We start from the raw sequence: 14,126 nt of genomic DNA, 5'->3' as shown, positions 1-14,126 counted from the left end.
ATTTTTCTTTTGTGGTTATCAGCACTGCAACATCTGCTTTTCTACTTATATGTAGATTTAGCATGAGTGTTCTGCCCTTGTAAAAGGAGCTGACCACGCACATCTCTGTGCAGCCACAAAAAACCCACACGCTCACAGTGCTCTCCTCGTGACACCGAAGATGATGTGACACTGTTAAAACTATAACACCATTATCCTCTTGTAAGTCATTTTCCTTGCTGAGCTAAATACCTGCTCGGCTATGAGCAAGAGATGCTTAAGGTCTTTTCAAGCATAGTAGATGCTGCCAGTCACTGCAGTTAAGCAGGACTGGATTGAATAGAAAAGTACTACCTCTGGTTTGGGACCCTTATATGCCAAAGTCAGAGAAACCTGGATAATTATACTCAATTAATAACTTTCCCTGCTTTTTCTGTTCTGACATCTTTCACGAGGCATTGTGCTCTGGTTGTGCTCTACTGAAGGCAAGTTGCTAGGTTAGATGGGCCATTGGTAAGATCCTGTTTGGCCATTCTGATGAACTTATGTCACTGATCTGTGGACTGAGAATAGCTAAGACACAAAATACCCCTCATCATCTGGTTCTGATACATAAATATGAATCAAAAGAGGGCACTCATTTAACTGCAAAAACTATCAAGAAAACCAAGCGTCTCTGGAGTCGGACTAGTCTGAGAGCAAGGATTCACCTCACTTAAAAGGGCAGGGTTAGGAGTTACTGGAGATTCCACAGTGAAAAGGAGTGGAAATATTTCCAGTGAAAGAAATCTCACTTGGGTTCCGTGAGAAACCCCATGGCTAAATGCTAGTACCAGTCTTAGAACTGAGGAGAGAATCATGGGCAAGAGAGAAGCCAGGGATGATTCATCAGCTGCAAATAAGTCAGAGCATGGAGGTGAATACAGACACTCTCTATGGGCACATCCTGACATTCTGCTCGTCTACTTTGTTGTGACTTCTTTCTTTCTCTGCCTTTGCCTAAAAATTGCATCCTGTACCAAAGACACCTTCCTGATGCATTTCTGTGAAGACCTGCAGACCTTCAGAGGCAGGAGCAATACCAAAGAATGGAGACTTGCCAGTGTGACACCCACCTAAAGAGGGGATGGAAAGAGAATCTGGGAAACTGCAGGCTTGCCAGCCTGACCTCAATAGGGAAGGTCATGGAGCAGATCACTTTGAGCGCAATCACACTGCATGCGCAGCGCAAGCAGGGATTCAGACCCAGCCAGCATGGGGTTCCTGAAATGCAGGTCCTGCCTGACCAACCCAATCTCCTTTTATGATGGGGGTGATCTGCTGTGTGAATGAGGGAAAGGCTGTGAACATAGTCTGTCCAGACTTTAGTAAAGCCTTTGACTCTGTCTTTGGAGAAGCTGCAGCCCATGGCTTGGACAGGTTCACTCTTTGCTGGGTAAAAAAAACTGTCTGGATGGCCAGACCCAGGGTGTTCTGGTGAATGGAGTTTTATCCAGCTGGTGTCTGGTTATGAGTGACGTTCCCCAGGGGCTGGTACTGGGTCCTGTCCTGTTCAGTATCTTTATTGATGACCTGAATGAGCGACTGAGTTATCCTCAGTAAATTTGCAGATGACACCAAGTTGGGAGGAAGTATGGATCTTCCTGAGCATAAGAAGGCCCTACAGAGGGATCTGGACAGGCTGATTGATGGGTTGAGGCTAATGGGATGGAATTCAACAAGGCCAAGTGCCAGGTCCTGCACTTAGATCACAACAACCCCATGCATTGCTACAGGACTGGAGCAGAGTGGCTGAAAAGTTGCATGGAAGAAAAGGATCTGGGGCTGTTGGTGAACAGCTAGCTGAACGTGAGCCAGCAGTCTGCCCAGGTGGTCAAGGAGGCAATGGCATCCTGGCCTGTGTCAGCAATAGTGCAGCCAGCAGGACAGGGAGGGGATCATCCCTCTGTACTGGTAGCACTGGTGATACCACACCTCAAGTGCTGCATTCAGGGTTGGGTCCCTCGCTACGAGAAAGACATCGAGGCCCTGGATGGAGAGTGTCCAGAAATGGACAACAGAGCTGTGAAGGGTCTGGAGCACAAGTGTGATGGAGAGTGGCTATGGTAACTGGGCTGGGTCAGTCCAGGATGCTCTTTACAACTGCCTGAAAGGAGGTTGTAGCAAGGTGAGGTCAGCCTCATCTTCCAGGTAACAGCAATGGGATAATAGGGAATGGCGTTAGGTCCATCAGGGGAGGTTCAGGTTGGATATTAGGGAAAACTTCTCAGAAAGAATGGTGAGGCCCTGGCACAGCTGCCCAGGGAGGTGGTGGAGTCACCGTTCCTGAAGGTATTGAAGAAACACGGAGGTGTGGCACTGAATGACATGTTTTAGTGGGGATGTGTTGATGGTAGAACTTGATTTGAGAGGTCTTTCCCAACCTTTATGATTCCGTGATCTCTGAATGCAGAGCCCCGGAGACCACAGTACTGGGATGGTACGGAGGAGAACAAGAGGTTGCTCTGTGCAACAGGAAGGCAGTGCTCCAGGCAACGTACTGCACCGAACTATAGCTGCACTGAGTATAAAATGAAACAAAATTTGCATAGCTCTCTTTTTCACGGAAAGCCAGTAGCAGGGAGGGGGCACTGATCTTAGTAACTATTCACCTTCTGACATCAGAAACCTCCGATGCAACACACAAGACTGCTGTCGCGAAATCCCTGATCACGAACATGAAGCTCCTTCCCCTCCTCACAGCTGCGACCTGCTTCACGCCCCCAGCTCCCTCATTCTTTGTACCACAAGTGATGAAGTTTTTTTTCCAGATCACATGAGCCAGGATGAAGGGGAAAATCCTGCCAGGAACAGAGATGGGCTGCGACCTGAACCTGATCAAGGGGAGATACAGACCAGTACCCTGAGAGCTATATAAGAAGGTGCTTGGCACAAGAGCAAACACTTTTTCAGATGAAAGACTCCTATGAATCAGCCATGCATGTGAATGAAGACACCGTTTCAAGGAGGCTTGGAGCCACTAACAAAACTTTTTTGTATTTCATCATCGCTACCCTTGTTGCATTACTCATCTTTGCGTTAGCCACCATCATGGTCTTAGTTATCCGGAGGACGGTAAGCAATTCTCACTTTGCTCATTATCTTTTTCTTTTCTTATTTATTTATTTTTAAATATAAACTTCTGCTCTAATCTCAAAATTATCCCATGGCTGGAAGGTCAGTCTCTGTCCCCTGTTATGAATGCACACAGGAATTAGGGGGAGAGAAAGACAGAAAAAGAGGGAGATGAAAGAATGTTCAAAGAAAGAAATCCTTCCTCCATGGGTTAATTTCTAGCATGTGGTGTCTTCTCTGAGAGTGGAATTGGAAAGCTCATAATGCAAGAGTCAAACCACCTTCTGTCCACATGGTTCACAGGAGAAGTGGAGCAGAGGTACATCAGTGCCTCAGTGTGTGATACCTGGTTTATGTGCTGCCTTTGTTTATGGGTCTTCTTTGGAGACAGGAAAGAACTTCAAATGCCACATTAGAAATTTTATAGCCTTTACACATAAAATCTGAGTGCTGAAGGATCTCCACAAAGATTCAAAGAATGAAAGCACCAGCATGGGGCTGCTGAAGGGACTGGCTATGGAAAACAAAATATGATCTCTCAGTTCAATATTTTCTCTTACTAAATTGATCTTGTGCAATTTGTGTGTCCGTGTATGCACATTACCAAGAAATTAAAGCCATTAAAGCTTGACTGATGCTTCTTTAAGTTGTACCAGTGAGGAGTCATTTACCTGAAATCAGTGCTCTTCCAAAAGGGAAGCAGTCTGTGCACAGTTAGAATGAGACATGGGGGGTTTCAGGTGATAAATATTGGGATATTAAGGGAGATCTTTAAAATAACTGCTTGGATAATTACAGAATTGCCAGAGCTTTCCTATGTAATTAGGCTTTCATTTGTGCTTATTATGAAAGTAAGCATTAAATTACCTCTCCATCAGGATAAATGCAGTTAGACCAGTTGCCAGAGGAACAATATTACTGAAAGAGTTGAGATTTTCATTTAAAAGAGTAATGACATTTCTGCAGCTGCTTTGGAAACACAGCTTGGCTTAACGAGAAGGCAGGAAGCTGAGGAGTGAGAGAAATGTGAGAAACTGAGCTGCAGTTTTACAGTATGAGGGGAACTGGGCAGCAAAAACATAGCTCACTTCTTGCTCTTGGGGAACCAAGAGACCCTCAGTCCAGAAGCAGCAGTTATAGAATCATTAAGGCTGAATCATTAAGATCATCTGGTCATTCTCCATCCATCTCCATCTTGAGTTGATAGACCAGGGAGTAAGTGTGAGATTCTGATCCTGTGTGAGAGGCTCCTCAAGAATCACCAGGGCTTGCTCCAAAGCCAATTGGCTCCTGGTGACAACGGCAGTGTAAGGCTGGGCAGAATGCAGTCATGGCTGGGCTGAGCATCCCATAGCATTGACTCCAGCAGCTCCAGGGCTGGGGGTTGTGTGGTTATGGGAGTTCAGTGGGCAGTGAGTCCAGTTGCTGTAGGGAATACGCCATCACCAATTGGCTTTGTTCTTTTGTATCTTCTCAAGAGAGGATCAACAGAGGATCAACCCGTTAGGGTGATTTGGTTTTCTCTCCAGATGTCAGCTGGGTTCTACGAGTGGACCACAGGCACAGTGCTGGCCTGATGACCCATGTCTTGGCTGCCACTGCATTAAGTGGAAGCATCTAGTGGCATGCAGAAAACACAGCCCCTCAGCCCCATTGCAGGGACATGGAAGCTGTCTGCTCATCTTTCTTCACCTCTTGGATGAATTTATGCTTGCCTAAATCAGGGTGAAGGAGGGAGTATTGAAAAGAGGAAAATCAAACTGTGTAGAAGCAAGGCTCTTCCCTCACCCAAAATCTAGGTGATCTGAGTAACAGAAATATATGTGAAAGACCAGAACAACAACAACAAAAATCAACCGTTATTCCAAAGCTGTTCTTTGAATCTAGCATCAGTTACAACACACATTATTCATTGTCCTGCAATTTCCAGCACCCCAAGAAATTTTCTCTTTGATATTTTGTTTTCAAGAAAGGCATTGGTGCACAGTGTCAGACCTGGGAAGTGACATTTTTTGGAACAACATTCAGAACTGAAGTCAGTTCAGTTCTCAGCTTTCATCCACAGAAGCAGCTGGCTTTGGGCCATTCACTGATCTATGTCTCTCAGAATTGATTTTTGTTTTTCTCTCAGATGAGAACAGTTGCTGCAGAGAAGACCCTAGCCTGCCTTAATCCTTTCCTTCTTAATCCTGTTAGAAGGGCCCCAAAGCCTACACACTTCTGCCTGCTGCAGCCCACTGCTCTTGTGTATATTTGTGCATATATACAATACACACATCTATGTAGATCTCTGTATATGCAGAGAGAACAAGGATATAATATGATCTCTCTATCACAGAGTGAAAATCAGTGAAAGAGTAAGGATGAAAGTAATTGTTAGGCACACAATCTTAATGAGATCTTAGCTGTATTGGACACCCAGCCCTTGGGGTGCAGCTCTGTGAACGGATTTTGGGTGCAATGTGGGACAACCCATCACCGCTCTGCGTTTTGTCTCGGTCCTGTTTTCAACCTCCCAACCACACGGGCTGTCCCACCGGAGCCTGCTGGCCCCCTCTGCTGGTCAGCCCTGACAAAAAGGAGAAAACTCCGGCAGCTGCTCGCGACAGCAGCTTTGCTACTCGTTGTGGGCTGGGTTGGGCTCAGTGGTCCCTGTGGGTGCCTTTGAGCTCGGGGTATTTTGTGATTCTATAACAGCACCAGTGTGTCTCAGCTTGGGAAAATTACTTGTAAATATTTAAGGGAAGGAAGAAAGAAATGACTTTCTTTTGTTCTTTATTATTTTCTCTTTCTGTTGCCAAGACCGAAATCCTTCATCGTCAACACCCAGGCAGGGTGAATTTATTGTATTGAATTGTTCCTGAGCTGGGGTTATAGAATGTAACTTCCTTGAGCTCCAAGTGCGTGTCTTTACGTCCCACATTACACCATTACAGCAATATGCTGTTAGCAAACAGCAGTGCTAAGTGGTATTTCAGAGAAAACTCTAAAGCTTTATTTGAATGCCTCATCAATTGCCACTAGAATGAGCTGCATCAGTATCTGCTTCCCAGGTGAGGATACGATACGTCAATTCGTTTTCATTTTTCTCCTGTTGCCCTGGCTACAAAGTAAGCTTTGAGCCACCAGCCCCATCCTGCGTGTCTCTGAGGCAGGGCTGTTGGGCCAATGCCTCCTGACGACAACGTCTCCATCACCATCCCGAGCACTTGGCAGGCAGCAGTGGATTTGCTGCCTGATATCATTCAGCATACTCTAGCCGGGGATATAGCATCTCTCTGTCCCATCTATAAACGCCTTTAATTCCTTGCAGAGTACAGAAATGCTCATAGATTGCATTGGAAACTAGAATTTCCCCACGCCTTGAGCGTGTGTGACAGAGACAGCCCTATACGAGGGTCCAGGACGTGAGCAGAAAGGATCCAGCAGTTCTCCTGTGCAATACTGTCAGTCAGAACTGCTCTCAGCCCAACATCTGATGAGACGTGCGTAGAGGAACCAGGAGATTTTTGGAGGGAGGATGTTGTTGTACAGAGGACCAAGAGGTCTGTAAATGCCAAATTTGCCAGACTACAGATCTAGGTTCCCATTCAGCTCCTAATCCAGCAGCCTTCCCTCATTCCTTGGGAAGATCACCTGGAGAAAGTCTTTGGCTCAGCATCAGATAACTGTTCCCTGGTCTTACATAAGTGTGAGAAAACAGGCAAACAAATATGAGATGCCCAAATCACAAAGCAGCTATACAATCTCTATCTGTGGAACACAATGTTTTGCTGTTAGACCAAATGATAACATTGCTTTGCCTGGAGCAGACATGGCTCTGCACTTCAACTATGATTAGGCCAAAATCTAATTAAATGTATTCTTCAACCTCTAAGGCCATAAGATTAAGTATCAGAAATGGTCACAACATGGCTTATCTTCTTTCTTCCTGTACCACGTGTTATACTTACACTCAGAAATAAAGTACTCATGTTTTAAGTCCCTTGAGATCTCCAGCCCACCATAGATGAAGCTGTCTCCCATGTATGCAGCCTGCCTCATTTCTGCCAGGAGACCTTAGAAATAGAAGCAGGACCACAGATGAATCCCACTGGCTCTGATGGGTGTCCAGTCCCACTCTGTCCTCCTCCAAGGTTTCAAAGCCACATTGGAGCTTTCAGGACTTCTGCTTCCAAAACAACACAAACAAAAGCCACACATCAGAGAATTACTATGTCAGAAAAACAGATTTCTATAGACTGTGACAAAGAATGAGTGAGGAAGGAGTTTTTCAAGAACCGTGGAGATGTGGCACTGGGGATATGGTCAGTGGGCATGGTGGGATGGGCTGATGGTTGGACTTGATCCTAAAGGTTTTTACCAACCTTAATGATTCTGTGATTCTAATTTGGCCAAGCGCAGAGAGCTTGCTGGAGGGCTGTGCTCCTCAGCAATCCCTGCCCCATGATGCTCCATTGGAGCCATGTGCTCTGTAACACCTGGTGCTAGCATTGCCTTCCAGAGATGCGATGGAAACTTGTAGATCCAACAGTAAAGCAGTGATCTGCTTGAACACAGAAGTGCTCTGCTCCCAGAATAACCTCTCCCACATCTCTTTCAGGCAGCTGATCCTGCCACAGAGGGCAGCACAGAACGGATCCGCAAAGGTAAGAAACCTAACCTGGCAGCCTGTGCAATTCATTCCATCTGTAATGCAAATATTGCCCAGCAAGGCAGCTGTGCCCATTGCACATAAAGGCATTTCTTGGTGAAAAGCCAAGGTGGAAAAAGAAAGGAAAAAAGAAAACAAGATTTTGAATTACTCAGTAGCTCAGGAAAGCAGGGCATGCCTGAGGAAGGCACAACCATTTCTGACTCTGCTGTCAGGTGTCTTTGCTGGCTCTTGCACATGTGGGTGTCATGTCCCCATCTGTATAAGGACATACTTCAAAACAGCAGGACCTCCTCTTGAGCTCCTCTGGTCTGTCTCCCATGGAGACAGTTACGTATTTCTTACCCATTTGAGGGGAAAAGGAAAGAGAGAAGGGGTAGATCTAATAGAGGAAAGTGCAGAAATGCAGCAAGAGGCAAGGAGCAGGAATTTAAACAGTCAGAAGATGGACATGGGGAGCCCAAAATAGGAGAAAGCTTTCTAACCAGACAGCAGAGACCGTGTGCCCAGATTCTGCTTTTTCCCCAGTGTAAATCAGAGCAGCTCGATTTGTTTCATTGCCATTTCTTTCTTGTTTCCACGGCCCTTGGCACTCAGCATTCTGAGTTCTTGCTGATTCCTAGTTGGTGCTGGAGGATAGGAGACAGCATCACCTCCCACTCTACAGATGGGAAAGCTGAAGCACAGGAAACTGAAATTCAAGGCCTAGAGAGCTCCTGTCACATAACCATCTTTTTCTCCACCTCCATTTCTGCACACAGGTGACATAGTGCTGAGTTTAGGCAACGTACACTCAAACTGGGAGAAGTTTTGAATCCAGGGCTCTTCTGCATTGGGCTTTCCTCATACCACACAAAGCTGTCCCTGTACATCACAGTGCCCTTTCAGAGGACTCCTCAGCAGCCTCACCATCATCTGTGTTGTGTACTAAAAGTCCAGTTGAACCGGAGGGGTTTTCTTTTCCCATTAGGGTGCCCACAAAGCGCTGCTCTCAAGGCAGTATCCCACCACCAGCTGGAAAGAGGCAGTGAAAGCCATGGAGTGGTGGCCAGGGACTGGCAGAGGAGGGACAGGGACCGTCTGCTAGGTTGGTGTTAATGTGAAGCAAAGCTCAAGTGACACTGGCATTCCCAGAGTAGAAAGAAGAAGTCTCACTAGTCCAGAAAAGCATCTCAGTATGTAAATACATAGATATATATTTCCAAATCTCACAGTCTACGTCAACTGCTCCTTCTCCCCATCGAGGCAGCAGGAGCCTGTTCTCTCCAGGAATTTACAAGGTGTTGTTTCATTAGGCAGAAACAGTTTAGCCTTTGGGTCAATATCAGTGGCAGGCTCCCTGTCGCTCTGAATTCTGCTGCCGAATCTGAGATTAGCATAAAGACAAAGGAGGGGATGACAAAGAAATGCCACAGGGCAGGAAGGGCTGCTGGAAGCTGTCTGCAATGGGTGCAGGTGCTCTATCAGCCTATCAGGTTCTGTTGCACAGCTCTGGCAGGGTAATGAAGCGTTAAAGTGTGAGCAAATTACAATGGTCTTTTATTTTTCTCTTAAAATGCATAAAGCAGAGCTAATTGATTAATAGATCCCAGCGGGTAATTTACAGCAGGGAGCTCTGCCAGGCAGTGTTTGCTGACTCCTAAGCAGGAACTGTGAGGCTCCATCCAGCAGCTGCAGAGCAACAAATTTGGATTCCACACTGCAGGACAGGAACTGTGCTGGGGATTTGTTTGCTGCTATCTCAGTGCCTTGAGCAGTGTTGACAGTGTAATTTGGTTCACAAGAGGACTTGAAGCCCTGCGTTGATAAGTGGTCAAGGTTGGGTGCTGAGCCTTGCTCCAAGCCATCTGATGGGCAAGGTGAGGGTGTCTGCTTGTGCACAGCATCTCAGAGATGCTCGGGGGATGCAGGATCATCCAGCGTGCTGATGGATGGTGCCATGCTGGCAGACTGAAGGGGTCTGAAGGCAGACAAGGGGGAATGGTTTTATACTAAGACAGGGGAGGTTTAGTTTAGATATTAGGAGGAAGTTTTTCCCCCAAAGGGTGGTGAGGCACTGGAACAGGTTGCCTAAGGAGGCTGTGGATGCCCCATCCCTGCAGGCATTCAAGGCCAGGCTGGATGTGGCTCTGGGCAGCCTGGGCTGCTGGTTGGCGACCTGCACACAGCAGGGAGTTGGAACTGGATGAGCACTGTGCTCCTTTGCAACCCAGGCCATTCTATGATTCTATGATGCATTGCCACGCAAAGGGACAGTGCTCCAGACAACCAGGCACAGCCTGTTCCCAAATTAATTCTGTAATCCCAAAACAGGAAAAACACTCTGACTGCATTAAGATTTCCAATGAGATCACACTCTATTCTTAGCTATACACAGGTGGGCACTAAGGCTGACTTACAGAAGGTTTGTGTTCCTGACTCAGCTGTCAGCCCTCGATGGATGGGTTTGCAGCAATCTGCAAGCAGTAGCTGAGATGCAACGTCAGCTAATTAAGTGTTGGTGTGAAGAAATGATAGCAACTTCCTGCAAACCTGTGTCATTGTTGGTGGAGTGCCTGAGCAACAGGGGAAAGGAATTAAAGCTGTCACAAAGTAAATGTTTGTGACTTATTCTTTCTGTGGAAATATTTCTCTTTGGAAACTCATCTACGTTTCATAAATACGGAATCACGTATTAATACGTGTCAGAAGGAAATTATTGATAGATTAATTTTATAGAGGAAAATACAAAGAGAAATGTGGAATCATAGAGTCATTAAGGCTGGAAAAGACCTCTCAGATCGCCAAGTCCAACCCCAACCCATCCTCCACCATGCCCACTAACCATGGCCCTCAGTGCATATCCCCATGGTTCTGGACTGACTTTCAACCTCTGAAAATGTTCTCTTCCATCCTGGAATTGTCCAGTGCAAACTACTGAAATCACGGGGTGTTACTGATCCCAGGGCAGCGGGCTCTCCAGAAATGGGCACCTCACATTTAGAGCATGCTTTATCAGATTTTAGCTTTATCAGCTTCAGGACGTGTGCGTTGTGAAGTCTGTAAGGGTCTGTCTGGCCTCAGCAAGATCAGGACTCTTAAGCTGTGTTTCTCATTTTAACAAGTTTGGCAAGTCTTGGTTTGTGAATGCCAGACAGAGTGCACAAGCATCTTCATGAGCAAACATCCAGGGGAAACTAATCCTAGACTGGTGCCAGTTAGTCAAAATGAGGGCTTGTTTAATTAATAATGAGCTGATTAGTATTGATAAAAAGTGCTGAGCCCCGTCCCAAGCACAGCACCTTGCACTTCGCCGTGTTGAACCTCATTAGGGTCACGTGGGCCCACTTTTCAAGCTGTCCAGGTCCTTCTGGATGGCATCCCTTCCTTCTATTGTACCAACTGCACTGCTCAGCTTGGTGTCATTAGCAAACTCACTGAGAGCGTACTTGATCCACTGTCTATGTCACTGATAAAGACGTTCAAGAACAATGGTCCCAAGATGGAACCCTGGGGGACACCTGGGCACAGAGCCATTGGCCACAGCCCTCTGGCAATGACCATCCAACCAACTCTTTATCCACTGAACAGACAGGCCTTCAAATCCATACCTCTCCAATTTAGAGATAAGAATGTGATGTGGGACCATTTCAAAGGTCTTGCAGAAATCCAGGTAGATGACATCAGTTAATCTTCCTTTGTCTAATGAAGCCATCACTCTATCATAGAAAGCCAACAGATTGGTCAGGTATTAGACAAATATATGAATATATATATATATACATATATGAAGAGCTCATGAAATTAGGAAAGAGATGTTTCTGAAGTTTCTGTTTTTGGAGATGAGGAGGATCCTCAAAAACACCATCTGTGGGGCTTTTGCTGCTGGGTTAGCAGGCTCTGAGTAGATGATTTGTTTTTTCATGCCACTTCCAGCTCTTGATTTCACTGCCCTGAATCTATATTCACCTCACAAGTGGGGAAATTGATGCAGCAAGCAGTGAGGAGATAACCAGTTGGATCCTCTTCTCCTTGGATCTGGCTGGCAGCAGGTCCAGCCCTGTCTTGGAGCATTCAGGTTCCTCTGGCCAGAAAACACAGCCTGCTGCTTCAACACAAACATTTTGTACTGTGGGTGGAAATTGTGGGGCAGCAGCACTATCAAACCCCACTGGCGTGGAGAAGAGCTGTGTTATGTGCACACTAATCTGTCCCTTTCCCTGTGGGCTGCCCACTGTGGATGCTCAGCCTATGGTAAAAGGCGTCAGGAAGGCAAAAGAGAATTATCTCCCAATAGTTTCTTTAGGATAAAATAGCCTAGATAGCTTCCTTTAAGGCTGCTTCTTTATCAGCAGGTTTCCTTCAAGCAGTCTGATGGTGCACGTGCAACCAGTGGGGCTTTTTGGTGCTTAGACCTCGCTGAGGCTTTACTTTTCCCCCTTCTGACCTCATTTATAAGCAGATATAATCCTATTGACTTCAGCGGGATCACTTCTGATTTACACTCCTACCAGTGCAGAGCCAATTAGGCGATGTGATTGAGCACATCCATCGATCAGTCCTGCAGCTCTGGCAATTTCAGTCTCTGCTGGCTTGTGCTGAAATGATTCGGACGAAAGGAGTAACTTGATAAATAAAACTAGAAAATGGTTATAAGCTGCCTCAGCAGAGCGAGGACAGGAAATGTCTCTATACCTTTTTTTTTCCATATCTTGCCTTCTCAGAAACACAGCTGATGTCACCAAATAAACGCTTTGAACACACACATATCAAACTTGCTGACATCAATGAACGTAAGTGCAGCTTTGAAAGCGTGAAGTGCAGCCACATCAGTGACGGTTGTTCTGAAGAGATGCAGTGAAAACCTTGCAGCAGCTCAGGGCTGGAGGGGCTCCATGCAGCACCAGCTGTGTGTGTGTGTGGGCACAGTGCTGTTCTCACCTGGCAGAAGCTGCAAGGCTGCAGCTTGCGTGGTCTGCTTGAGCAGCAGCAGGGGGTTCTCTGCTTTACAGAGTAAAGCCCCCACATGGCACCACGTTTCTGTATAAATGTTGTCTTTGTATGAAGGATATCAGTAATGCAGGTGGGCTCAAAGCCCTGGCTGTGCATTTCCAGTGGCCCTTGTTACCATTGCTGCTCTTGTTGCCTGAAATAAGGACCAGAAGAGCTTTTTTTCTATCCTGCTCCGCATCTCTGTACACTAACACACTATATTGATATGACTGTCATCAGGAAAGTCGGCTTTGGTTTTTCTCTGGGGATTTCCAGCACAGCTAAGAGAGTTTGAGACACTACTTACTCACTGTTGGAGGGCAGGGAGCACCTGCTCCCCTAAAACTGCTGCAGCTGATGGAAGCAGAGGAAAGTTACTGTTCTTTCAAGACGTGCACAGACTACTTTTCCAACAGAATGAGTGCAAAGGGTGCACTGTTTCAAAATAGCAACCAGTGGGACTTTGTGGGACCTGTTTCTCTATCCTTCTGACCAAACGCCTCTTAAAATCAGGCCAACCAGACATTGTAAGGGTCTGAAGTTCTTACTTGTACCTTTAGTTTCAGGAATGAATATTGAGATTCTCTGTTCACTTTGGATTTTGTAGACTCCTGCTATGCCATATGTGAGGAACAAGAAATATGTCACCCCGTGCCATGCCATAGCATCATGATGTAGTAGAGTTCAGTTCTCTGTGTTAATTGCTCCTTCAGGAGCCCCTGGAGGCTGGGGGACTCATTACCAACTAAGTGTCAGGAAAATGATTTGCGTACCCTGAGATAGGAGTTCATAATTTGGCAGGATGCTGCTGAAATTCCTTCATGCTTCATTCCTTCCCAGTCCCCCATCTGACATCCCTTCCCCGGCTACAGGAGGGCCAGGAGAATGTAAAGAGGGAGAGATCAATGCAATGAGAAATAACCATCCACCTGCGTGGTTGCACTGATGGAGATGCTCTCTGTAGTCTTGAATATACAACTTGTCCCTGTGTCCTTATGCACGTGGGCTGTGCAGGACTGCATACAAACAGAGAAAAAAGGAGGAATAATCAGTGCCTTTCAGTGAATGTTTGGTATGATAGGAGGAGGAAAGGTTCAGGAAAAGCAGGTGGGCATGTGAGGCACTGCACAGGTTGCACAGAGAGGCGGTGATGCCCCATCCCTGCAGACAGCCAAGGTCAGGCTGTTGGGGCTCTGAGCACTGCAGGAGCTGTGGGTGTCCCTGTGCACTGCAGGCAGTGGGACCTGATGGCCTTTAAGGATCCCTTCCAACTCAGACGATTCTGATTCTGTGCGGCTGGAAGAGAGGTGAAACGGGGAAGGAAATGGAGGAGTGCAGGGTCAGGGATGCAGAGCCGGGAATGCGGGGAGGGGATGAGGAACGGAGATGGATGCAGAGCCGGGATGCA

The 14,126-nt window shown here is 46.5% G+C and overlaps 1 protein-coding gene across 1 annotated transcript in view; it reads left to right on the top strand.

Moving 5' to 3' along the window:
* Positions 1-2,562: 2,562 nt before the first annotated feature.
* Positions 2,563-14,126, top strand: part of TNFSF8 (TNF superfamily member 8) — an 18,566-nt gene continuing 7,002 nt past the window's right edge. Inside the window, exons 1-2 of the mRNA XM_010720801.3 lie at positions 2,563-3,093; positions 7,697-7,742. Coding sequence (XP_010719103.1) covers positions 2,932-3,093; positions 7,697-7,742 — 208 coding nt within the window. The 5' untranslated portion in view covers positions 2,563-2,931. The remainder of the gene's footprint in view (positions 3,094-7,696; positions 7,743-14,126) is intronic.

Source organism: Meleagris gallopavo, chromosome 19 (genome assembly GCF_000146605.3).
Source record: "Meleagris gallopavo isolate NT-WF06-2002-E0010 breed Aviagen turkey brand Nicholas breeding stock chromosome 19, Turkey_5.1, whole genome shotgun sequence".
NCBI lineage: Eukaryota > Metazoa > Chordata > Aves > Galliformes > Phasianidae > Meleagris > Meleagris gallopavo.
This window is presented reverse-complemented; position numbering and strand designations above follow the sequence as displayed.